Below are 25079 nucleotides of genomic sequence, written 5' to 3'. Positions count from 1 at the left end.
CAGAAGAAAATTAATTGCTGAGAGGCCTACCTACAGGCAAAAGAGACGGGACTTCCCTTATGTGAAGCTGCAACTAACCACTGCCTTCACACAGAACTGCAAAGCAGCAGAAATCTTCAAGCCGGTATGTCACCTTGGTAGCCTAATACAGTTCTTTTCATGTCTGCTTCTGCAACCTGTATTTCAACAATCTTGATCCCAGCGGTGAGTTACCTGCATGAAAAAATAAAAGGGAACACTAGTGAGGAAAGTTACCTCCTTCCCTCACAACTGGCCAGTCAAAATCTGATGGTGTGCCCGTGCTGGAAGATTTTGCTTCGTCTGAAGGATACTGGCTTGTTGCTTGAACTTCAGGGTTCCTTGAACGTTTTGGAGAAAAACCCACAGCTATCCTCACACTCAACAACCCTTAAGAGATGGGTTTACACAACATCACTTTACTAATTCCGCACAGTTTTACACAGATTCGCGCTTTTTTGTTTACAGCTCCAGTTACGATCCAGCAGCGATATTATCCTCATAAATATCTGCGCAGGCACGCAAAAGCTTTGCGAGGAAACGCTGCCTAAAACGCCAAAAGGCGAGCAGCTCCCGTCCCGTCAGCAGCGCCAGGCAGAGTTTAAAAAGAAAAGTCCGCCACAACAAGAGACCCACGCAGATGAAGGGACTTCATTTAAAAACAAAACAGATCAACACCCCAACACCGAGCCCGCGCTGCTGTGCCCCGCCGGCCGCCCCAGGGCGCTGACCGCACCAGCACCGCCCCCCGCCACCACACAGCCCCGGTCCCACGGCGGGGCCGGACCTCCGCGCCCCCTCGGCTCCTGCCGCCGCGGCCGAGCGCGCTTGCGCCGCTGCCACACGGGCTCCCAGCTGCGCCGGCCTCGCCATGTCCGCTTCCTCCTCCTCATCGTGCTCCGCCGCCGCGCTGCGGCCGGTCACTCACTTGATCTTTGACATGGACGGTCTCCTGCTGGGTGTGTAGCCCTCGCCCCTGCCGCGGCCTGGCCCCCGCCCCCGCCGTGGCCGCTCCCGCTGCACTGGCCAGGCCTGGCCCCGCCGTGCGGGGGACGAGGGGCCACAGCTGGCCTCGGGCAGCCCCCTCCCTCACTCCCTTCCCCTGCCCGCCGCGGCGCGCCGCCCCTCCGCCGAGGCGCCTCCCGGGGCCGGGGCTGGGCGGGCCACGCAGTGCCGGCCGGTCTGTCTGTCGGTAGGCCCAGCCTGTCTGCTCGCCCGCCCGCCCCCAGCGGCCGCTCCTTCGCCGTCTCCTCGCTCCGGGCGGGCGGCCAGGGCACCCCGGGCGGCGTTGCTTTACCCAGTTGAAGGGATTAAAGCAACAGGAAACGATGTATTTCCTCCTTCTCCCCCTCCAGCCACCCCCAGCCTTCTGTGGGCAAATATATCCTGAATTAAAAGATCCGGGGCTAAGACTGAAAGGGGCGCTTACCCCTCACAGCGGAGGGCTGAACGCGGGCTGGGGTGCCTGCGGGGACAGAGCTGAGGGGCGGGTGTGGGGGAGGACGGGTTTCCTGCTTGCGGAGCTGGAGGAGCCCGAGGGCCGCCCCGGCGGGTGGGGGGCTGCGGGGGGCGGCCGAGAGCAGCCAGCCCCTCACCTTGGGCCTCGCTTGCCCGGTGCAGGGGCGCGTTTCTAAGCACTTTGAGTTGGCAGCCTCCGGCTGAAAAGTCTGGAGTGCAGTAGTCATCTCCCAATTTTTATGTCAGTAGACTTTCAGCTTTGCAGGGTTATTCTGAAATAACTAATAATATTACAGGGTTATTCTGAAATTTCAGCCTTGTTTAATATCTTAATGATCTGGATGAGCGGATCGAGTGCACCCTCAGTAATTTTGTAGATGACACCAAGTTGGGGGGAGAGTCGATCTACTTGAGGTTAGGAAGGCTTTACAGAGGGACCTGGACAGGCTGGAGTGATGGGCTGAGGCCAATAGTATGAGGTTTAACAAGGACAAGTGCTGGGTCGGGCACTTAGGGCACAACAACCCCATGCAGCGGTACAGGCTTGGGGAGGAGGGGCTGGAGAGCTGCCTGGTGGAAAAGGAGCTGAGGGTACTGGTTGACAGCTGGCTGAACATGAGCCAGCAGTGTGCCCAGGTGGCCAAGAAGGCCAATGGCATCCTGGCTTTTATCAGGACTAGTGTGGCCAGCAGGACCAGGGAAGTGATTGTGCCCCCTGTACTTGGCACTGGTGAGGCCGCACCTTGAATATTGTGTTCAGTTTTGGGCCCCTCAGTATGAGAAGGACATGCAGGTGCTGGAGCGTGTCCAGAGAAGAGCAACGAAGCTGGTGAAGGGTCTGGAGAGCAGGTCTGATGAGGAGAGGTTGAGGGAAATGAGGTTGTTTAGCTTGGAGAAGAGGAGGTTGAAGGGAGACCTTATCACTCTACAACTACCTGAAAGGAGGTTATGAGGTTGTAACAAGGTAGGTTTTGGTCTCTTCTCCCAACTTACTAATGATAGAATGAGAGGAAATGGCCTCAAATTGCATTAGGGGAGGTTTAGATTGGATATTAGGAAAAATGTCTTTATTGAAAGAGTGGTCAAGCATTGGAACAGGCTGCCCAGAGAGGTGGTAGATCGCCACCCCTGGAGGTATTTAAAAGGCGTGCAGACATGGCACTTCAGGGCATGGTTTAGGAGACATGGTAGTGTTGCGTTGGTGGTTGAACTTGATGGTTGGACAGCATTCTGATACAAGCCAGGATGCTGTTGGCCGTGGTGGTTGGACTTGATGGTCCTTTTACAACCTTAATCATTCCGTGATTCTAATCTGTCCATCGTTCATGCTACAGCTAGGTTGGATCTTGAGGTTTCAATAATCAGTATGACTGGAACAGTGTTTATGTCTGCTCTTAACTATTTGTTGAATCAGGGCCTTTCTGCTGCATGTGTCCTGTAGAATAATGGAATATTTTTGCATGTCACTTATTTTTTGTTTGGGTTTTTTTTTAATAGCCTGTGTGGATAATCGCACAGGAAGCAGCTTTGGATGTGGGTAAGTTCTTTAAAAATGGTGAGCATGAGGCAGTGCCTTCAGGCTGCAAAACCCAAATTGTTGCAGTTTCTAGAAAGACTGCTGTGGACTCTAATGAGTTACTCTGTTTCCAAGAATCATGCATTTTTCCCTCCTTCACACATGTAACAGGCGAAGGCAATTCGATTATAATGTTTTAGAATGACTTTACTCACACTATCATGGATCTTTTCAAGCATTTTAGAGCCTTTGGTTTCTCTTTGTTTCATCTGCACTCTCAGTGCAAAACACTGTGCAAAACAGTGATTGAGTTATTTCAGTTTCATTTTCATTTTCACCACTGGAGTCTCAAATAGCCGGGGGTTATGTTTTTTTTTTCTTAATCCAGAACCAATTATCTTAACTTCATTGCTACTTGGAAGTTCCAGGAAAGCTTTCGTAGTTACTACTGCTTTTTAGCATAATTTGAAAATCTGCTTCACACAGAATAGTCACCTGAGCAGGACAGTCCAGGTAAGAAATATAATTCTTTAGGCATTGATATGCATGCGTAAGGTATCTATCAGTTTTAAGTGAATTTATTATGCACAGGTATTTACAGGATAGGTGCTTTATCTTCGGACAGTATTCTGAGAACTGAAGGCATTTTTCTCAGATGCTGTCCTGTCTGTATTTAGAAATTGCCTTTCTGTAACATTCCAAACAGGCAAAATACAATACAAATTGAGGTTCTGAGTCATGTTTAGTTCTCAAAACACCTGGGGTTCATACAGTGAAAAAGCAGTAAAAATACTGTATGAACTGTATCTCATACTGGGAAAGTAATTACAAAGGTTCCATAATTCTTGGACATAAGTTTGCCAAGATTGAGACACTCAAGGTATAAACCTACTCCTTGCTGTTACTGAATTTATCAGTTTTAAAGTCCAGCTCCAGAGAAATACTTTGTCACTTTCTGGATTCAAATAAAATAGCAGACATAAATGATGGCATTTTGTGTGCATATATAAAAAATATACTTACATGAAGATTTTATGCATGCTGGTATAATTTATTTTTATCCCTAGATATGAGGCGCCCTTTGCACCCATAAATATTTTTTGTATTGTGTTTCCATTTCCCTACTTACTGTTATGCTATAACATGCAATTTCTTCTATTTTACAAAAGTTGCGAAGCAAGAATGTGTTGTATTTCAGTAATCTTTCAGCTTTGATGAAAGCCATAATTATGTATAAAATTCAACTGGAAATACTCTTCAAGTGTCTTCCAGTACAGAGGCATAAAAGGGACGTGACCTTGATGATTTTCATAATGTACACTAGCTGTCAGAGGACTTGTAGAGTGTTTCAGCGTCTAAATACTTTGAGTTCTGTCACAACTTTAACATAATTTTTGGTGAACCTATTTGTTTCAGGACAAGTTGTGACACATAGGAGGCAAAAAGGCAGCCAGGAGACTGCTTGGACTTCCCCAGGATTCCTAAATGTTTCGAGAAATTTGGAATAATTTTGGGGAAGGAATGAAATAAGGGATGCACAGGTTAGATGCTTTCTGCCCAATCTGTCTGCTGTAAATCTTTTGGATGAGACAAATGATTATACTGACGTAGACCTACATGAGGAATAAGATCCTTATCTTTAGTTTTCTTACAAAACTTTCAATGTATAACATAATGCTTATTGAAAATTATAAAATGAATTACATATTTCTAGATGCTATGGAAATCTGCATAAAATTACTTCTGAAAGAGTGCAAACAAAATTTTTGGTATTGGATATCTATAACTACACTTTTGTAACTTTCTAAAGTACCTCCATAGCTGGTTGCACTTTTCAGAATCTGAAGCTTTAGGTATTGCAATAATTTTCACAACAAGGTAGTGTTTGAAAATGTATATGACTGGTTTTGGAAGTTTTCATCTAAACCTTGCCGATTTTAAAGAACAAATATTAATTGATCTATAAATGATGAAAAATTGAACATTAAATTGATCTAATGTAACATGCCATTAAATTTCTTTCTATACCTCACATACTTGCTTCTGATTAAAGAGGATAGGCTATCTTCTGATAGGAAGATTTGCAAAATATTAATGAATACTTCATAACTGTAAGTGTTAAATCCTTAAATGAGGTCTCAGGTACTTACAGGGTTCTTGACTTTGGAAGCAATCCACGTGTTACCCTATAGAACCTGCATCCATATTCTTTAGGGGCTAACACTAGGCTATGTGAAAGTGCTGCTGAGTCTGATCTTCAGTGACTTTACCTCCCCATCTCTTTAACATAATTGAGACTGATTAAGTTGTCCTTGAGTCCCACCTTGATGTATCAGTTTACCTTCAATAGGGAAGTTCTTGCCCCTGAACTGCCAGTGGAAGTACTTCATCCCTTTCATTCCGAGTCTTTCTGTATCATTATTTGAAGTGTTAATCTAACACCCGTTTTTCAGCCCTTGTAATCAATGTGGTTCACCCTTCTGGAGTTTTCTCCTTTTGGATTACCTGTCCTTTCCATTTGAGCTGCTGGATGAAATCTTAGGGTTTTTTGTCTGTCGTTCCAGTTGCCAGGAAATTATCACACTGGAAAATAGTGCTCTCATTTAGTAAGTAAACTATGTGAACAGCACCTCTAGATAGCTTGTTATTAAATTAATTGAAGGACTTTTTGGTTGGTTGTTTTTTTGGTTTTTTTCGGAGGAAACTTCAGCTGTAATAGAAATACCAGCCTTTGTGCTAGGCTACTACAGCTACATCCTGCTTTATTATACATGTGCAGGAAGAATTAGTTAACGTAGTTTATAAGTGGTGCTCGCTTCACTGTGTAGTGTAAACCAGAGGAAAAGGAATAACTAAATTTTAATTGTTGGTGTACTGCTGTACTTTTAAAATGTATTTATTTATTTTTAAAACCAACACTTCCATAGTGTTAAATTTCTACTTGTTTTCCTACAGGCAATCCTAACAATAAATGCTCAGAACTTGTACAGTAGATTGCTTTTTCATAAAAAGCTTTAGTCTTTTCCTACAGAAGGCTACTATTCTAACTGCTAGTATGCAATGTAATTAAAATTATTAAACCTACTTATGTGTGCGCTTATCTGACACAGAGAGTACAGGGGTAGCTGCCTAAAATAAGAAATAAAAGAACAGAAGCTAAATATCTTTGATACCTAAATAAATACTTCTGTTATAGTTGTACTGTTTAATATCTGATCCTGCTATTTTAGCATATTGTAAAACCATACAAAACAAATAGTGAAGATACAGAAAGAAAAAAAATCTACTGAATTTGTACGAAATATGCAACTAGAGTAATGCTCCCTGGGATCTATCTTCTCAAGTTACTGCATAGATTGTATTTTGAGCTAAGACAAGTGGTTTTGTTGTGTAGTTGTAGCCATAATAGCTACCCCATCACCAGAACACAGTTAAGAGTGAATATTGCCTTAGTTGATCTGTGCCTAAACTGGTAGCGGGCTGAAAATATTTTAAATTAGAAATTATATTCTGTACAAGGTGCATGTATAATATTAACATTTCATAACTGACAAATGAACTTAGGAAATCTGCTGCAAAGATAAGGTGTTTCTTAGCATTGTACTTAAAGCTGAACTAAAGCTAAGTTAACATGCAGAGAACATGACACTTTAGTATAGAAAGTTTAGTCCTGTATTTATTTAAATTTTTGTTAGTAGTGTCTGTTTTATGTAAATTATTATCCTTGCCGGTGTCCATTAGTGTTGTGAGACAGCATCTTTACATAAGATAAGTCAGCATATTCAAGTAGATCTAAAAGAGAGATGGTTTCTAAAGCAGCTTAGTTTTGCAAGGTATCTTCACCGTAACTCGAAGTCGTGTTGGACTGTACAGGCGCAGGTATGCCAGCTTGCTCTGACCATTTGCAGAGAGGCAAGTAGTAGTTCAGGCAACTGGGATCAGAAGTTGCTGCTTTTGCAACAAATGAACACTGCTGGTTCTTGTGTGCCGCTTCTCAGCAATGCCTGCATGGCTAGTCATACAGGTAATCTCTGGTCTAGACTATAAAAGAAATTAACTTGCAGTTACATTCATTGCAGTGTTGTGAAATTCACTAGAGTTTTGGCATGTTCTCTTTCTCCCCAGTATTACTTACCCATTGTCACAAGGTCAGAAGTAAAAAATGTACTCTTACTCTCATTTCATTGCACAAGTTGCCTAGGAGATCGCTGTTACAAGAAAACTGGTAAGAGTTCTATGCTAGAGTTTGCTTATGTTCATGCTGTCTTTTATTTTACAGTGTGAATGGGAGGTTAAACCAGCTTCCTATTTCTTCTGCATCAGAGCAAATAGCACCAATTCAACTAAACATCAGTCCTCTCTAGATTGTCCTCTATTATGGCTTAAGTGCAGGAATTAATCTTCTTAGGCTATAAACTGGCAATCTTGTAAACCTATTTTCTGCTTCTAGGTAGTGGAAGCTTGCTTTCTTGCCATTCTCCATTTCCATCTGATTTTGGGGAACAAAGAAGGAAACAAAAATGCTGTCTTGCACCTGTGTTCTGTACTTGTATCTTGTTGCAAAAACAAAGAGATTAAGGATATTATTAGATTAAAATACCTCATAGATGCTTCATGAGCAAATTTTGGAGATAAGCAAAAAAGCTTCTCATTAAGAATTAACGAACCATGAATAGAGTAAATAAGATTTGTCAGGTGCTTGAAAGCTAGCATTTTAATTTAACAGCAAGGAAAATTTTGGCAAGGACATAACAAACGTACTAACCTAGAATCTAACTTCTGCTATTCCCATGATCATCTTGCAAATTGTCCACACGGTCGCCTGTTGTTTGAGGTTAGAATAATCCAGAATTGGAGTTTAGTTCAGCATCTGTAGAACAGGGTTTTTTTCATTTCAAATTGTTACCACATTTCAAAATGTCATGGGCAGCATTAGCAATCATCTTTTTTTCTCCCTGGGGAATTAACAGGGGAATGCTCCCAAGCTGAAAAATACATGATTTGATTTTAATATTGCACATAAATTGCACACAAATGCAATACATTTTGGTGCTTATTTATTTATTTATTAGTTGCACCAGACCCAAAGCATTTGGTTTTAAAAGAAGAAAAACCCAAATGTGCTAAATAAATTAATCCTGAGAGATTTCAGATTTCTGCTGTTAATAATGTGGTTTTCATTTTCTGACTCTTACACACATTCAGTTGTATAGAGGTCCTTTAACAAGTGGAGAAGTATGTTTTGAAGGTGCTGGGAGTCTAAAGGTTCTGGTCAGTGATTTTAAAGATGCACACAGCGGTTTTACCATTTATAAAAATTAGTCTCTTTCTGTGCCTAAATGCAGATTTGCAAATCTGTTTGTAGATGATAAGGTTTTATATTTGTTGGCTACATACACTGGTTTGTGTATGAAGTTCCAATTATTTTGCTTTGAATGTAAATAATAAGGAACAGAATTTCACACAAAGAAAAGGTGCATAGAGTTTTCCCTTATAATAACACTATTTCCAGCTGCTGCATTCCAATTTTCTTTTTCCTTAAGAAGAAAAACAACATTAACAACCCTGGGTTTATTATTCTGCATACTGGCAGTAGTTGCACTGTATGCTGTCTTGGGCCCAACTGTGCAGCTCCTGTCCTGAGTAGTTGTAATTCGTTCATGTAGCCGTGTTGTGACTTGGCTAATTGAAGTATTGAGAGTGGAATTTCTAAGGACACCTTAATTTGTCTGGGTAGGACAGTTTACCAGCAAAATTCTGCTCTGTGAGTTCTGCTGGTATATTTTCTGTGAGAGACAATCTTATTTTTGAATACTGGTGTTTATACTTCTAATGCTGGGGGGGAAGGGTGTTGGTTGTTGCTATTATTTTTAACCATTGTAAAACTTTTTTTTTTATTGGCAGCAGACCTTAATGGTGATGATAATTTCTACAATATGAGCATTGGTCTTTCAAAGGCTAGGAACTGTGTTAGCTAACAACATAAAAGCAATTAAGCTAAATATCTTCTCCTTTCAAACTTGATATCTATTGCTTTCATTATGAACAACTCATTTCCTTTTGTACAATGTAGGCACTACATGTGATTGTTGCTGCTTCTGTTATGTGTTTCTGTACCTCTCTGTACTGATCCTCATTTCTTTCACAAGACTACTGAGAAGTATTTAACCAATATCATTTTTGTATCTTGTAATGGTTCTGACAGAGAGTCCGGATCTTGATTTATCCCTTTCCTCCTCCTTAACAACAATAATAAAATCAGTGTTCTGACACAAAGTGCACTGAGGTACTGCCAACCATTGTCAAGATATTAATTTATCTCACTTTTGAATTCCTTTTCTTCACTAACCAGTAAGGAATGCTTGTCTCTGTTTCTTGTGGTTCTTTTTTTGGTGGCTGACAACTTTTTTGGTTTGTTTTTTTTTTTTGGCAATACTTTGGTTCTTGGAGGGTTGTACACCTTTTGACAGAATGAATGTTTGCTGTCTCTATGTATGCTTTCTGTTCTTGTGCAGCTTTTAATAATTTTTAATTCCTCTTCTAATAAATACTATTTTTCCATAGTAGTTCGGCAGCACATTTGATCCTGTAATTTAGAAGAACTTGCATCTAACTGGACACTGGTCTTTCCCGAATATGGTTTTGCTGTTGTTATATATAATAGCTGGTTTCTTTTAAAATGTATTCTTACTTTTCTTCCTTATGCCCTTTTGAGGTAGATGAAGTGATCAGGTAAGTCCTGTTTCTAGTGGACTGTGTGCCTCTGATGAGGCAGGTTTAATTCTAGTTCTTGAAATCTTTCCTTTGGGCACTGGCTATGTATCAACACTCCATATATTACTTTTCCCCTCTGCCATTAGTTTTTGTCTCTGCTGTTGTGCCTGTGTGTGTTTCTTTTGGGCAAGTGTCATGTTCAGTTTGTCTCAAGATAATGCAAGACAAGTGAGAGAAGAGCCCAGTTTACTATTATTTACTATATTAGACCAGTCTTTCTATCTAACGTCAGTAGGAATTTAGTAGTAACCTTTGTCATTGTATAATATGTACGGCGTTATTCCATGTTTCATTCTCCCAGCTCATTAATACATATTCTCTGACCTGGTGTAATAGTTCCAGCAGCCCCTGTGTAACCTTCGCTCTCCAAAGGATAGATCTGTGCCAGTCCTTTGCAGCAGTCCTGTGCTTGTGGGTGCTGAACCGATTGGGTTTGCTGCCAAACAGCTCTGCCCTCTTGTTCACTCCTGGGCATTGATTGTCTGCTGTGCATAAATATTGGTTCATTTAGGTTCTTTTTCACAGTGTTGCCATATATTGCAAATTGCCTGCTCATGTTACGGCATCTTTTTGAACATCATGTCTGTAAAATTCTGTTCTGCTTAAATCGGTCCATTTGGGTGTAATGTAAACTGCCACAGAGTACGTATTCAATCTAATAAACCCTTATTCGATTACTGACCAGTCATGAGAGGAAGTGTCTTTGTTAGGTTGGGAAGTTTAATGAGTTTGACACTGGTACTGTTCATTTGGGAACATTTCTAAGGAAGAAGAAAAAATATGCGCTAATACTGGAAGAAGAATGGAATGAAAGATAATGTATTTAATGGAAAAATTTGGATTATAGTCTATCAGAAGGGCTGAAGTGGGAGAAATTAATGGGTTTAAGGTGGAGCATAGGTACACTGAAACATCATTTCAGCTCTATGGTAAAGATTTTTTTTGGTTTTGCAACTTACATATGGAAAGCTCCTTTGACCTGTCTCTTCAGGGCGAGAGGATAGACCCATGTATGTCTGCAAAGTGACATAACCTTAGATTATGTCATAATGTCATCATTCTACTACAATACCATTACTGCAAAAAAATTACACCATGTGAAATGGTCGATCTTTTTATGCTTGGACTGAATCCTCTCTATAGCATTATATTATTATTGCACTAACAAAACTTTCTTTGCTTTGTGGCTCAGGGGAGATGGAGCCATGACGAGTGTACCACAATGCAATAAATTTCTAGTCTTTAAAAATTAAAAACAGTGTTTCATGGGGAACATATCTCAGGAAAATGAAAATATTTCAGCCACTAAGGTATCGTAGTGTATCTAATTGCTACTCAGCTGCCTAATAACTTGCATTGTTATTACTGTTGTAGATTATATTTTTATTATATTTATCTTTCTCCCATTTTTAATTTGAATTTTGTCATTTTCAGTGAGTGAAGATATCTAAGAGTAAAGAGCAAGATGTAATGTTGCTGTTCTGGTTTGTGCATTCTAGAACTTTAAACTTTTTATGTTACAGTTGATTGCTAGTTGTACAGTACTGTAAAATTTAGTTTCTCAAAAAGTCTGAGTCACTGTTGACTTTGCATAGTTTACTGTTTATCATAGCTTTGCCTTTTTCAAAAAAGAAGTGAACTATGCCCCTTCCCTCTCTTGGAACTTGTTACAGAGAGTAGGTAATTAGCGTGTGCACTTGGAAACTTCATAGAATAACAAAACTAAAGTTTTCGGTTCTAAGGGTTAAGTTAAAAAAGAAAACTTTTGCATCTTTATACCACTTGTTATAATAATGCCAGTTCTACCTTTTCTTTTTCTTTTTTTTTAAATTAAAAACCTCTAGAGTTCTCCCTTACAGATTTAAAAAAAAATATTTTGGTTTCACCTGCTAATTGTATTCAAAGTTCTAAAGAATATTTTTTAGCTGCCTGTTACTTGAGTCTTCATGCCTTTAGAAACAGCTGCATCTCCTAAAAACCTCACACTATACCACTGCAAAATTTCTGGGTGGCTGTAATGTGTCACACGCAACCTCCCCTGTCCAAGCTGGCCCTTGAACTTCCCTGGGAGGAGAGCTTTCTGGAGTCTGCTGTAGCAGACTGTTATTTTCTTACAGAAAGCAGGATGGTGGAGACAGGAGGCAGTCTACATGTATGTTGGAAAGAGATTTGAAATAACATAGGGCCTGAGTGCTTCTAGGTCCCAGGGTTTAGAAATGGCCTATGATTTCTAAAATGTATATATTGTACCTGCAGAAGTAACTGTACACATTAATGCCAGTGTTAACAACATATAAGAATTTATCCCAATACTTAATAATATATACAAATATACTTTGTATAGCAATCTTCATGAGGTATCTTGGTCTCTGAGAAAACTTCTGAATTTTGATGGCATGTTGGGAAGTGTCATAGCATTAGAAATTTTCTTTTATGTTTATTTTTGTTGTTGAGGTTTTTCTAATAGTATGCTCTAAGTTCTGCAGATATCATTCCTTGGGTATTGCTTTTATCTCAACTGTATTTCATAAACAGAAGAAAGTCTGTGAAGTGTTCATCGTAGTATTAGGCTTTCTGTATATGCTGTTTTTTTTTCCCCTAGGTATCTGTTTTACAGGCCTCAGAATCTTTCAAATAATATCCTCTCAGTCTGGAAATTTCCAGTGCTCTAGAAAACCCTACAATTCCTGGATAAAGCTTTAGAGATACAGGAGATGTCTTTTCATGTGTGTGTATGTATGCAAAGGAGAGGATTTCTTCCATTTAAAATAACTATTAAGATAATGAGCAGCTTTTCAGTAACTCTGAAGTTGTCAAAGAAAAATGCCTTAAAAATGTCAAAATTTTCTTGAAGACGTCTCTTTGCATAACGGACAGTTAACAATAAAACTGGATTACATGGTTTATGAATTTAATAGGCTTTGCTTTTCCTTAATCAAAGCTCTTGGCTTTAAGAGTTGGCATTTCAGGATCTGTAGGTGGTACCTGTCTGCATTATACTGGTTAAAGCTTCTTTCTACATACATCTTTCTATGCTTCCCCCCGCCTCTCCCCCAGCCAATATTACAAGATGATTAAATTGTGTATTCGGGTGTTTTTTCTGTCCTTATTGCCCTGGTTAATTGAGAAATGGCTATATAGTTTCTAATAAGGAGAAAAAGAAAAGCCATATTCTAAGATTTGTAGCAAAACCGTGGAAGTTATTCCCCTCTTCATCTGTTCCCTTTTCTAACGCTGTAGTTTAACATCTAATACATTAATGTTTTCTTTTTCTTCCTTCTGTTAAAATTGCAGCTTTCAGGGGACTAAAACAAATATTCCTGTTTGACCCAAATGTTTCTGTATTAGTATATAAAGAAAAGGAAGGCAGAATACATTTTTCCCATTTACTCTTCAGTATTTAGTTTACCTTCCTCTTTATAGTATCTTGAATACTGAAATTATGAGCTTCAGTTCTCTGCTTTATATTCTAATTTATGTACAAGAAATTACGTTTTGTTGATGTTCTAACATTATTCCTAAGTATACCTCAAAAGAGTTACAGTAACAAAAGTGCTTCTAGTACCCATTCATTCTTTCTGGGTTGGATCTTATATTTATCTTTCTTCTCTTCACCTATTTATTTAAAGTAGTCTTCTTGTGCTGTGAATTAAGAACAGACTTGCTTTTGAAAAAAAATACTCTGTAAGTTTAGGCCCAACTGAGATTTGATATGGTTTTCCTAGGAATTGTTCTTGCTAAAGTCTTGAAATCCTCATCTTATCTGAGTCTTCTTGACTTGGCAGCTGATTTGATAGTGCTTATCAATAAATTTTCCCCAAACCCGTGTTCTTTCATGCCATTCTTTTTTTTTTAGAGACGAGTGCAGAATGGAAATACATCATTCCGAAAGATTATATTTGTGCTTATGAGTGGGTACAAGGTGCCAAATATATAGGTGTTTTACCGTATCAGAGGTGTAATAAAGTGTATCTTACAGATATCGCTCTTTCCTTGGATAGAAGTAAAGGAGTTGACACAGATGTTATAAAACCTTACAGTTCTGTTGAAATAACAGTACCTACCCCTTTCCTCCAAACTGTGAGTTTTTATTGATAATAGAGACCCAGAAGCATAAATCAAATATTCAACAAAATAGTTTACAAAGATCAATGATTACAGGTATTGTATAACTGTACTCAGTGGTAGTCTAAGTTTGAAAAATGTATTACCCACTTGAATTGTCTATAATGGAGCCTTTGAGACAATTCCAGACTACCAAGGAAATAATGTTTTTCACAGAGTGATGATGATGCATTTTAATGGCTTCAGTACGGACAATGTAGATGCTTCCCATTTCAATTCAAGACCTACTTAAGTTCCTCTGACACTCCATGGGAGTGAGTTAAATTCTCAAGAGACATCCTAGATTTTCTGTAATTATTATTATTATTAATAATAATAAGGTAGAGGGTACTGTCAGAAGAAATCCCTTTCCTGAAGAAAACAGCTTTAATTCATGTATAATCTAATTTCATTTATTTGTTACTGGTAAAGTTAAAAAGCTCTAGAAAATACAAGTTTCTTAGCAGAAGTGATGACAAGCCAACAGCCCTGTGGCAATACTACAACGAACTGCGTCGACCTAACACAAGAAAAAAACCTCCAACTTCTTCACTTATGACAAGCTCAGTGACTAAAGTTGCCCTTTACATTTTAGAGGGTAGACTGCAGACATGTTCAATAGTGTTCAGGTCTGTTTTCTTTGATTGCAACATTTCATACAAATGGATTCTTATACTGATTGTGAGATTTGCTCTTCAGACAACAGAAGAAAACCAAGAGGCTCTTCAGCTTGTTGATGGGATACCAGATTTGCATTTTTGTGCAGGGTTTTCCATCTCTTTGAAAACTACTGTCCAGAGGCTGTGAGAAAGACGTATGGCCTATGGTGCATTTGCTTCTTTTCAGAAGACAAAGGTCTTCGGTGACCAACTGTGTTGTTATTATTGCAACCTGTATACCGCCTTATTCTTTTTTCCTTACATTTAGGAAACATGTAAATTACCCTGTTTAACTGGATATGCAGCTTTAACTATATGCCTAGGACATGGTAGTCCTTCTAACAGTTTTAAAACATAAGGGTCAAAAGGTGTAGCCTTAGGACTTCATCTTTTTGCCTAAAAGTCATTTAAGTTCAAGTGGCTCAGTTAAGTATTCAGTAAATGAAGCAGACACTTTATTTCGCTGATTGTAAGCTTGATTTTTAGATTAAGCAAAACGAAATTACTGGAATGGGGTCAGGGATGTTGTGTTTTGAACAGTGTCTGTTACAATTGGCACTGTTCAGATTTATTTCTTATTCAGGTGTTAGTAACTTCCACATCATTTTAGATTTTGTGTCTCAGATACTGCTGAATACGGCTGTTCATAATAGTTTTCATAGTTACTATATATAGTTACATAAGTGATGCTTATATTAATGGTTTCTAGCTGTTATTTTTGCCACACCTTGTCAGGTGTTAATGAGAGAGACTAATTAGTTTCCTAATTCCCTTAAACTTCTCACCCCTTTCTAACTGTGAAGCAGCTTGCAATGTACCTTCAAAAAGAATTTTCCCATTTACGAGCAGGATGATAGCAAATTGTTGCTATGGAGCAAATAAATTTTTGTTGTAAATCTAATTTCAGGTTAGTTACTGTGGAATTGGAAATGCATACCTTATCTAATGTATTTATATTCAGAAACTGGGAGTTTGATTGTCTCTTGCATATACCATTGTGACATAATTGATTTCAGTAGATTTATACCTAATTCTGAGTAGTGAGAGAAAGGCTACTGGATTTTTTTTTCTTCTGTAGTTTTTGGTTGGAGGGAAGGAAGTTGTGAATTTTTGGAAATAAAGTAGAAACCCTCCTCTTATCTGTTTATTGAGCATATACTTTGCCAGCCCGTCTTTTGCAAGTATTGTTGCAGTAGAACTGAGCATACCCCAGTGAAGTAACTCCTGTGTCTGGCTTATTAAATTCCAACAGCAGGAGAGTGAATATGCTTGTGTCTCAAGATGTAAACTTTGACCTCAGCTTGCAGAACTGAGGTAAAAGGGAGGAAAGATTGAGTGACAGTAGAATGACTCCTTGTTTGGTTCACAATATCTGTTTTTATTTTTAACACATAAAACATACGGAAGAATGAGATGACAGACTAAAGTTTCTTGCACTCTTTGAGTCTCTGAACACATGTTTTTTAATTTCATTTAGTAGGATATGCAGCGGTGTTTCTTGTAACTCTAAGATATTGCACTCAAAACAGAGTCATAATATAATATTTCCATTATGCCCACAACCACTCTAGCAAAATAAGATTCAGCCTCTCCCCTTTGAGATAGCTGAAAATATAACCTTAATAGCTACCATCAGAGAGTCTTCTTCCAACTTTCTATTTCTCCTGTAGTCCTCATGTGAATTGGGTTCACTGATGTGTTACTGAGATTCTCTCTCTGAACCTTTCTGTAATCACTGGACTCTTCCAGGATTGTAGTGTGGATAAGTTTTATGTCTTTTTATAAAATATCCCTGGTACTTTAGTTATTTTTCCCCTGTATTAAACAAGAGGTAGTAGAGTTTAGGTTAAGTGGATTTTGATGTTTGAAGACCTTATGCTAGTTTAGAACTGTCATAATGTGTTCATATAATACTAGGTCAGTTTGATCCAAGTGCAGAACTTAAGAGGTGGATCTGTTCTTAGTCACCTCCTCTCTGCCATGGAATGCCACTCTTAGAAAAGCTTTAAAAGCTAAAATATTTTACTTGAAAGTGGGACTGGATCCAGTACATTCATCTTTAGGTACCTGATATGTGCCAGATTTTCAAGTGTACTCTATAGCAATTCTTCTAAAATAAAATTATTTTTTTTTGTGCAGTGAAGAGATTGATGCTTTTTTTTCCAGTTGGAGGTCCCTGGGTTGCTTTAGAACTGAGGTGGTTTGAAACACTTTCACAGGTACTATGCACCAAATGTTTACTTTTTAAATGTCTCCTCTATGCCTTACAGGAACTGTAGTTGATGCCTAGTATTTGCGTTGGGGTTTTTTCAGGCTTCCTAACCGGTTTGCATCTGCCATATTAAGGAGAGGCTTTGTATGATGGGAGGTGAAGTACCTGGGCAGTTCACACAACCTCATACAACAATTTTCACAACAGAAGCCTAGCTCAAAATATGCTGATAAGATTTTCTAGTTAATAAAGGCTAACATATTTTTTATTTTTAGTGTGACTTTATATACTAGTATTACTAGGTAGACTACATCTTCTACGCAGAGAGGCCAAAGATTTTCAGCAAAATTGCAAATATGTACTGGGAGGAAAACCATACAGCTCTTCAGCAGCAGGACTGAGAATTGGTGTGTAAATGCTTATGAAGAAAATAAAAAGAATCCTGTTAACAACTGTTACTGCATACTGAACTCTGTAAGTGTAAGTTTATTGGGAACATTAATACAAAGATCTAGTACTAATGCAGTTGAGTAGCCAGACTGCCTTCATTTCCTGGGAATAGGAAAAGTCACTTTTGCCATACGAGCTGTCCTCAGTGCACAGCATCTGCTGTTCAGGTGCTGGAGTGCAAATGGTGCTTAAGCTCAGAAACAGAAAAGCATTGGGGGTTGGGTGGTGCTTTGGGCAACCTGACCTAGTGAAAGATGTCTCTGTCTATGGCAGGGGGGTTGGACTTAGATGATCTTGGAAGGTCCCTTCCAACCGAAACCATTCTATGATTTAGGGACCTATCTCTAAGTGGGTTCAACAGGGCTTAGTTAAAAGCTTGTATGGCCAAGTATAAGTATAACCATGCCAATTATAAGCAAGCTGATTATAGTCTAAACCAAATTACAGTCTTCCAGTAGTTCTGTGCTTCTACCAATGATGTTAGGAAACAAAAAAAGCTCGTGTATCGTCAGTTGTGGTAGTCCACTAACTTTGAGTGGTCCTGCTCTAGGCTGCAGGCTCTATTTGTCCTAGGAGTCAGTTAGGACCTGCCTCCAGCTTACTGCTGAGTCTGGAGGTAGAACAACTCTTGCTGTCACCATGTGAGGTTTTTGAGTGCTCTGTGAGAGTAGCTCTCTACTCTGATCCTCAGCCCAGGTGGGAGGGGAGGGCTGTGGTCATGCAACTTCAGAGAAACCTGTGGCTTGCCTGGGTAGAAGTCCACACTTGCCACATGGTGTTGGAAGTCCCTTAAATCAGTATCTGTACTGTGGTTCTGAGGTTTCACCTACAGTTTTCAAACAGTGATTACACCTCATAAAACATAATTTTTAGTTGGCTATATCATACTTGCCTCAAGGTTCTCAAAGGTCTGATTATTTTTTGTATTTTAGGTTCTAGTTAGGATTAGGAGTTCTTGATATATAACTTAAAGAGATATTATGATCAGTTCTTGCAGTATTTCTGACATTTTTCTCTTGACTGTAGGTGGTCACCCATGATGAAATATCCTCTCTTTTAGAAAATCAAGCACACTGATGATGTTTGGTTTCTCCTCTTAGTGTTACCACCACAGAGAAATTACTACAACAGTGGATTTACTTTAAAAATTTTAGGCACTCTTGAGTGGATGGAAGAGATCAGCTTTATTAATCTGTAATTCTTAGTACTTCCTTTGTGGTAGTATGTTTGACACATTGCTGCAATTAAGTTTAGAATATTATCCAAGGCCACACTGGAAAAATAATGTTTTTCTTTTCTATTAAAGTCACTCTGTCTTTTGAAATGTTTCCACTGTTTAGGAAACTGACTTTTTTGACAGTATTACAGAAAGTGATTTAGAAACATGCAACACTGAAAAGAAAACAACTTGAATTTGCACCTCACTTAAGTCTTTACATATATGTAGTCTCCTGGGCAAGCAAAAGCTTTCTGAGAAAAAGGAGGTTGATATTAGAAGAGAACTGGGTGTGCTGAAGAGAATTTTCTCTTTGGTCTCATTTTGATTTTTGTTTTTTTTTTCTGAGGGAGGAATAAAGCTCTCTGACTCTCTTCCCCCCACCCCCCCCCCTTAAATGTTCTGTTTTCCATTGCTGCTTGTTTAGGTTGTGGGTTAAGCACAACAGCTCTCAGATGTCTGTTCAGGGAAGGTTATATTTCTTACAGCTTCTCCTGAAGAAAATATATCTTAATTAAAAATATATATTTGGTTATTCTTCTGCTGACTTTGATAACATAGTGACCCTTCTGGTTTCAGCTACCTTCTGTGGTAGTTTTAGCCAAGTGCCTTGCAACATCTGCGGAACAACCCCATGCAACGCTACAGGCTTGGGGAAGAGTGGCTGGAGAGCTGCCTGGTGGAAAAGGACCTCAGGGTGTTGGTCAACAGCTGCCTGAACATGAGCCAGAAGTGTGCCCAGGTGGCCAAGAAGGCCATCAGCATCCTGGCTTTTATCAGGACTAGTGTGGCCAGCAGGACCAGGGAAGTGATTGTGCCCCCTATACTTGGCACTGGTGAGGCCGCACCTTGAATATTATGTTCAGTTTTGGGCCCCTCAGTATGAGAAGGACATGCAGGTGCTGGAGCGTGTCCAGAGAAGAGCAACGAAGCTGGTAAAGGGTCTGGAGAGCAGGTCTGATGAGGAGAGGTTGAGGGTAATGAGGTTGTTTAGCCTGGAGAAGAGGAGGCTGAGGGGAGACCTTATTGCTCTCTACAACTGCCTGAAAGGAGGTTGTGAGGTTGTAGTGAGGTGGGTATCAGTCTCTTCTCCCAATTAGCAAGCAATAGGAGAAGAGGAAATGGCCTCAAACTGCATTAGGGGAGGTTTAGATTGGATACTAGGAAAAATGTCTTTACTGAAAGAGTGGTCAAGCATTGGAACAGGCTGCCCAGAGAGGTGGTAGATCGCCACCCCTGGAGGTATTTAAAAGACGTGTAGATGTTGCACTCCAGGGCATGGTTTAGGAGACATGGTAGTGTTGGGTTGACGGTTGGTCTTGATGATCCTAGAGGTCTTTTCCAACCTTAACGATTCTATCTCATTTCAAAACAACTTTGTATATCCTGATTTGCATCCCTCAGGTCAGTGAACTGTCATGCATTGTCAGCAATGTATCAAGAGGAAGGGATACCACCTTGGTGACAGGCTAACTTCCTTTTGAACATGCTGTAAGCTTTTCTTCCCAGAGCTAGTAATTACTCCTATGGATGAAAACAGTCCTTGTATAATACTGTTGCCTTGTTATAGTAGCTCATATGCTAATAATAGTGTAACTGTCACCTGATTTGTGTCTTGTCATACACATTTTAAGAACTTATGTCTCTGTTAGCCGTAGCTTTTGGCCCAGCAAGCGGGATTGTGTGGGTACCATATCAACGGCTGTTTGCATAGTTCTGTTTGTAATGGTTAAGGGCCTGCGTGAATGCTTATGAAAGCATATCAGGCAGTTTATATGAATCAATAGCTTTTCTATTTTTAAACTAATGAGATGCTGTCACATAGCTGATGTTTAATAAGTACAGTTTTAGAATGTTTTGAATTAAGTCATATGTATTACCTGCTCTTTCAAAGTTGGGTTCCCTCATGCTCTGGAATTGAAATACAGACTTCTCTTTACTTTTGCATGTGCTATTTTGTATTGGTGGTGGAGTATTTGTTTACAGCTCCACATCAGAAGAATATTTGCATGGTTTGTTCGTGAACTGTTTCTGTCACTTCTCTGTGGCATTAAAAAGCAGGATAAGGTGCATATGTGAATGTAAGGTAGTCTTAAGATGTGTCTGCTGGATTAATGTAAACTAATAGCCTTTTGAATTTGTTTAGAAGCTTGTTCCCCTCCCTATAGAAGTAAAATGGTTTTTTTGCATATAAAACGAGAAATTGGCTTCCTCTGTAGCTGCAGTTGAAGAATTCTCCTAGTAATATATGCCCAGGGGGCAAATATGTGATACTTCTATGGGAATAACTCTATGCAGTTATTATTTGGGCACTAAACTTTCTTTTTAAGCCTATTAGCAATAACTTTAATTCATGGTAGTATGTCTCATATCAGAGAAGGGCAAACAGACTGACGGCACTTTGAGTTGGCAGTGTGTTTCTCTGGACTTAGTAAAGTAATCACCCTGTACTATATTCATATATCTTGGAGTGTACTTATATTAATAGTCTATTACAACAGGAAAAAAAATAGATTTGCAAAAATTACAGCTCCAGAATAGACTCCTACCTGCTCCCTACTAAAATGAATAATGGATTATTTCAGTGAATTTTTCTAAGTGCTAATCAAAAATATAATGATTTGCAAATCATAACTCAATTAAATTGGAAGCAGTAATTTTAATTTTCAGCAATTATAGTAATTATTTTTTCTTTATCTTTGGAAGTTATGGTTTATCAGTCACATAAAATGGTTTACTGAACAGCTTGGTCTTTTTAACTAGCTTATGATTTTGAAGTAGCCATTATTTGGTGCTTGCTGTTTATTTTAATGTAGTCTTTACCTTCCTTTAAATTCCAAGTAACAATAAGATGGACTTAAATGGTACTGGTTGTGAGAGTAGATCAGTTGAAAGGTACAAGACATAAAACTGCAGCAGCATTTGCTTTGCTTTGATGGGCCAGACTGCATTTAGGTTCAGCCTGCCTGGTTGGGTACATCAGTACTGCATGCCTTGAAATTTAGCCATGGCTTAAATATTTTGTTTGAGTATGCATGAAAGTGGTTATTTCCTCCTGTGACAGTGACTGAAGTGGGTGTCTCTGTAAGGTGATAAATATAGATTTTATTTTTCTTCATAAGTAAGTTCATTTGGAAGGAATGGGGGGAATACTACAGCAAAGAATAGATCATTCCTGTTGCTTAACTCCTCAGGAGGCCTTCTTTGCTAAGGGGTTTGAACTGGCATCCCTTTAATGAGCACTCGATTCAATAGGCTCCAGGTTGATTTGGATTCACGAGTTAGCGCTTAGATTAATTTTATTCTTTAAAAGGCAGCTTTTACCTTTAAAACACAATATTCTCTCTCTATAGATACACACACATTATATGTATATATAAAAATGTTTATATGCTTTATATATGTATATACAAGGATATAAATGCTTTATGTGTCTGTATATGTATATAGCATAATAGCATACAAAATCTCACGGGATATTAGAGAAGTAGGATCAGGCTCTAAGGGTAGGTTGAAAGGCTGAGTCTCATTTTCTGGACTAGTGCTGTAACACTTAGGCATTATACAAAAAGTAATTTCTGTTGCCTGCCTTCCTCATCCCCACTCTTGCCAAACTGCTGTAAGTGATTTTGAGGTCAGCTGTTAAACTGTTGTTTTTTATTCCTCTTAGCCATCATGGGTAACCATCATCACGCATTTTTAAACTAGCTTTCACAGTAGTGAAAGTGTGAATGGAAGGATATTGGGAGGGAACTGCAAGGCTGACCTTTTGCCAGAAATTGCAAGATAGCTGCCTACAAAAGATGGTTTATTTAAAAAAAAAAAAATCTTTGAATTCTCCTTTCCTTTTTTTTTTCTGATTGTTTTCCTAATTTAGGAGCCTTCAGCTCTAATTCTTCAGTGGTTCTGGGTGGTTTAAACTAATTTTTGCAATTTCACAGCTGTTCCAGTGACAGTTGTGTAGTTGCTAGTCTTTTGCATTACTTGTACTGGTTTTGTCTGCCTTGTTTGACTGCTGATATCTTAAGGGGAAAGTCTCAGACTCCCACTGAAAGAAATGGTAAGGACAGAAAAAGAATGGGGAATGAATTATACACCATGCTTTATTCACTGGCGTAGCCTATTTCTCCCTCAGTGACTCTTTTTTAGAACACTGTTGTATTTTTATGTTTCAGAATTTTGTCATAATGTATTATTCCTTCTTTTTTTCTTTTTTTTTTGAGATGCAGCTGTAATTTATCAACTGTGGATAGTAATATCTCGAGTTATTCTTCGGGTTGAGAGGATGTTCCTTGTTCCATTCTAAGTTTGCTGTTCAGAGGCTATTGGTTTCCCACTCTTTTCTTCTTTCCTGCTTACCAAAACCAGCAGGATCTTGCAAGTTCTGTGGATAGTTATGTGGGTTTTATCTTGGCAGTGGTATTTCCTAGACTCTGTCACAGTCCACATACCATTTGGAAATGTGGTGAATGTGCCACACTGTTGGTTGTTCTTAGCTATACGGATTTTTCAAGAATTGGTTCACTTCTGTAATCGAACAAGCTAAGAACATGTACTGCCTGTGGGGAGAGGTGCTGTAGAGCGGCAGCTTGATGATGGACCTCTTTAGAGCACAAAGCCATACTGAGAGACATCCGTCCCCCAGCTTTCATGCAGTGCAGCAGCATTTGTTATACTCCTGAGTCTCACAGACTTGACACAACTGGTCAGTGAGCTGATCAGGCACATCTTTTGTAGGCTGGAGAGAGAGGGAAGGGAGCTGCGAGTTCATAATTTTGCAGGTGTTGCAGTAAGTGGGCATGAAGCTTGGAGGACCACTGACTGAGTTCTCCATGTGATATTCAGGACTTGACAAAATTAGTCTTTTCGATGGGAAATCTGTCTCTATTTTGGTTTTGCCATTACTGTGTCTAAATCCTGTGTTCTTTAACACTGTTCTGTTGATATAGTGGGAGAATAAGCACACAAAGGCCCATGTTACACTTAAATCCAGAAATGAGAGAAAAAGTAAATGTCATTACTTTTGCTGTAACTCCACAAGTGGAAGAAACATGTATTAGTCTCTGGAATGTTGATTGCCCCCACCATTTCAATAATTGCATAGATTTGTTTGCAACACTTTATACTAAATGCCACGGATTGAGTTGCAAAAACCAAAGCAAAAGTTTCCCCTTCTCTAATTATCTTCTGGTTTATAATTATACTTATCTCTTGTACCCCAAATGAGCATTTCAGTAATTTGTATGGCTTCTAACACAGTTGCATACCCTAAAGAGATTAAAGGAATATTCTGAAAGAGTGATAGAAAAGCAAAATCATAGTCATTAGTGTGTTCATTCAATATTGATGGTGACAAAATCTAAGAGATTTTCTCTGTCTTGGGCCAAAATCATGGTAAAAATTACTAAGAGTGTTTGAATTTGGCTAAATCAAATACTGAAGATGGTTCTTTTCTACATATGGACAGAAATCTGCCTCACAGGTACAGACACAAGAAACCTATTGCTTGAATTAAAATTATTCCCTTTAACCATTTCTCTGTCCCTCATCAAAATAAAAATCTTGCAGAGCTTAGGTGTCCAGGATCTGATTTTGACTTACTGGAATATATTGAATGTACACAATTAAAATTTTGCTTGGACTCCTATCAGAAGGATAAATCACAGGTGTATTTCATCTGAGAACCTTGATGCAAAGATGGGATGGGTTATTCAAACAAAGAACTCAGAACCAATGGTTAAGGTGAGCTATGAGCTTTCATGCCTACTAACCTCATCTCCTTGATAAACTAGATATTATTTTAGAATTACAATAAAATAATTTTAATAAATTCAGAAGGTGTATAACCTTCTGAAAAAATCAAGTTTCATATTCATTCATTAAGTTATAATCCTACACTGTCTTCACATGTAAGTAAGTGGTTGACAAAGCTGAGGTTTAGATACTGCACTGATGCTTGCTGTACCCCCAACCGAGGCAGATCTGCCCTTCTAACTCTGCAGTGATTTGAGCAGTTCATACACTCCAGTTATGTGCTGTGGTCTGATGCCAAGTGACCTGTAGGTTTTTCTGAATATGCGTCAGCATATTTTTGTGCTAGATCACAAATTGAGTAATCCAGCGCCTCTGTCATTCTTGTCACTTTATTTGTATTTATGGTGACTAGCTTTTACACACTGTAAACAGCACCAGTGGAGTTGACTGTGTTTTTTATATAGAAGAAGGGTTGCTATAAAAATGACTAGAAGATGATATGTGTCTAGGGAATGAATATCACTCATTCCCAGTGAAATGTAGTGAGTGGATGGACAGCACGTCGTGCTGATAATGTCCATATAAAATATATATCAAGGGACAAGAGCTAGAGAGATGAAAAGTATTTTGAAAGGCAGAAGAGAATGAAGCTGAAGTTATACATTTACTGCAAATTGCAGGAGCTAAGAAGTCTTGTTTTTCCTTCCCCCTGTTAGAACAGGCCACTGCCACCTGAGTCCTGCTGTGTTCTCAGCATGTGTTCCTGATGGGAGCTAGTAGCTGGGGCTGGATTATCTTGCTGAAATGTGTGTGTTTATTACCACTTGGGATGCTGTAGGGCATCTGGCTGCTTATGCAGTAGGGTGTGAGTCTCATCCGGATTACTTTTTTTAATGTCAGCTGTGTGTGGATGTCTTG

The 25079-nt window shown here is 39.1% G+C and overlaps 2 protein-coding genes across 9 annotated transcripts in view; one reads left to right on the top strand and one right to left on the bottom strand.

Annotated features, from left to right (window-relative positions):
- Positions 1-867, bottom strand: part of STS (steroid sulfatase) — a 116052-nt gene extending 115185 nt beyond the window's left edge. For 3 of the 6 annotated variants that reach the window (XM_075094939.1, XM_075094954.1, XM_075094980.1), the window contains exon 1: positions 31-867. The gene's annotated coding sequence lies outside the window, so the exon portion shown is untranslated. The remainder of the gene's footprint in view (positions 1-30) is intronic. The other 3 variants (XM_075094947.1, XM_075094972.1, XM_075094985.1) reach the window with 1 other exon arrangement.
- Positions 868-874: 7 nt separating this feature from the next.
- The window catches only part of PUDP (pseudouridine 5'-phosphatase), a 72974-nt gene continuing 48769 nt past the window's right edge, over positions 875-25079 (top strand). Inside the window, exons 1-2 of one of the 3 annotated variants that reach the window (XM_075095014.1) lie at positions 6802-7016; positions 7118-7217. In XM_075095014.1, the coding sequence (XP_074951115.1) occupies positions 6993-7016; positions 7118-7217 (124 nt within the window). In that variant the 5' untranslated portion in view covers positions 6802-6992. Of the gene's footprint in view, positions 978-6801; positions 7017-7117; positions 7218-25079 lie in introns of those variants that run through there. The other 2 variants (XM_075094997.1, XM_075095006.1) reach the window with 2 other exon arrangements.

The sequence above is a fragment of the Phalacrocorax aristotelis genome, chromosome 1 (assembly GCF_949628215.1).
Source record: "Phalacrocorax aristotelis chromosome 1, bGulAri2.1, whole genome shotgun sequence".
NCBI classification, from domain to species: Eukaryota; Metazoa; Chordata; class Aves; order Suliformes; family Phalacrocoracidae; genus Phalacrocorax; species Phalacrocorax aristotelis.
Note: the sequence above shows the minus strand (reverse complement) of the source record. Positions and strands in the feature narration are given on the sequence as shown.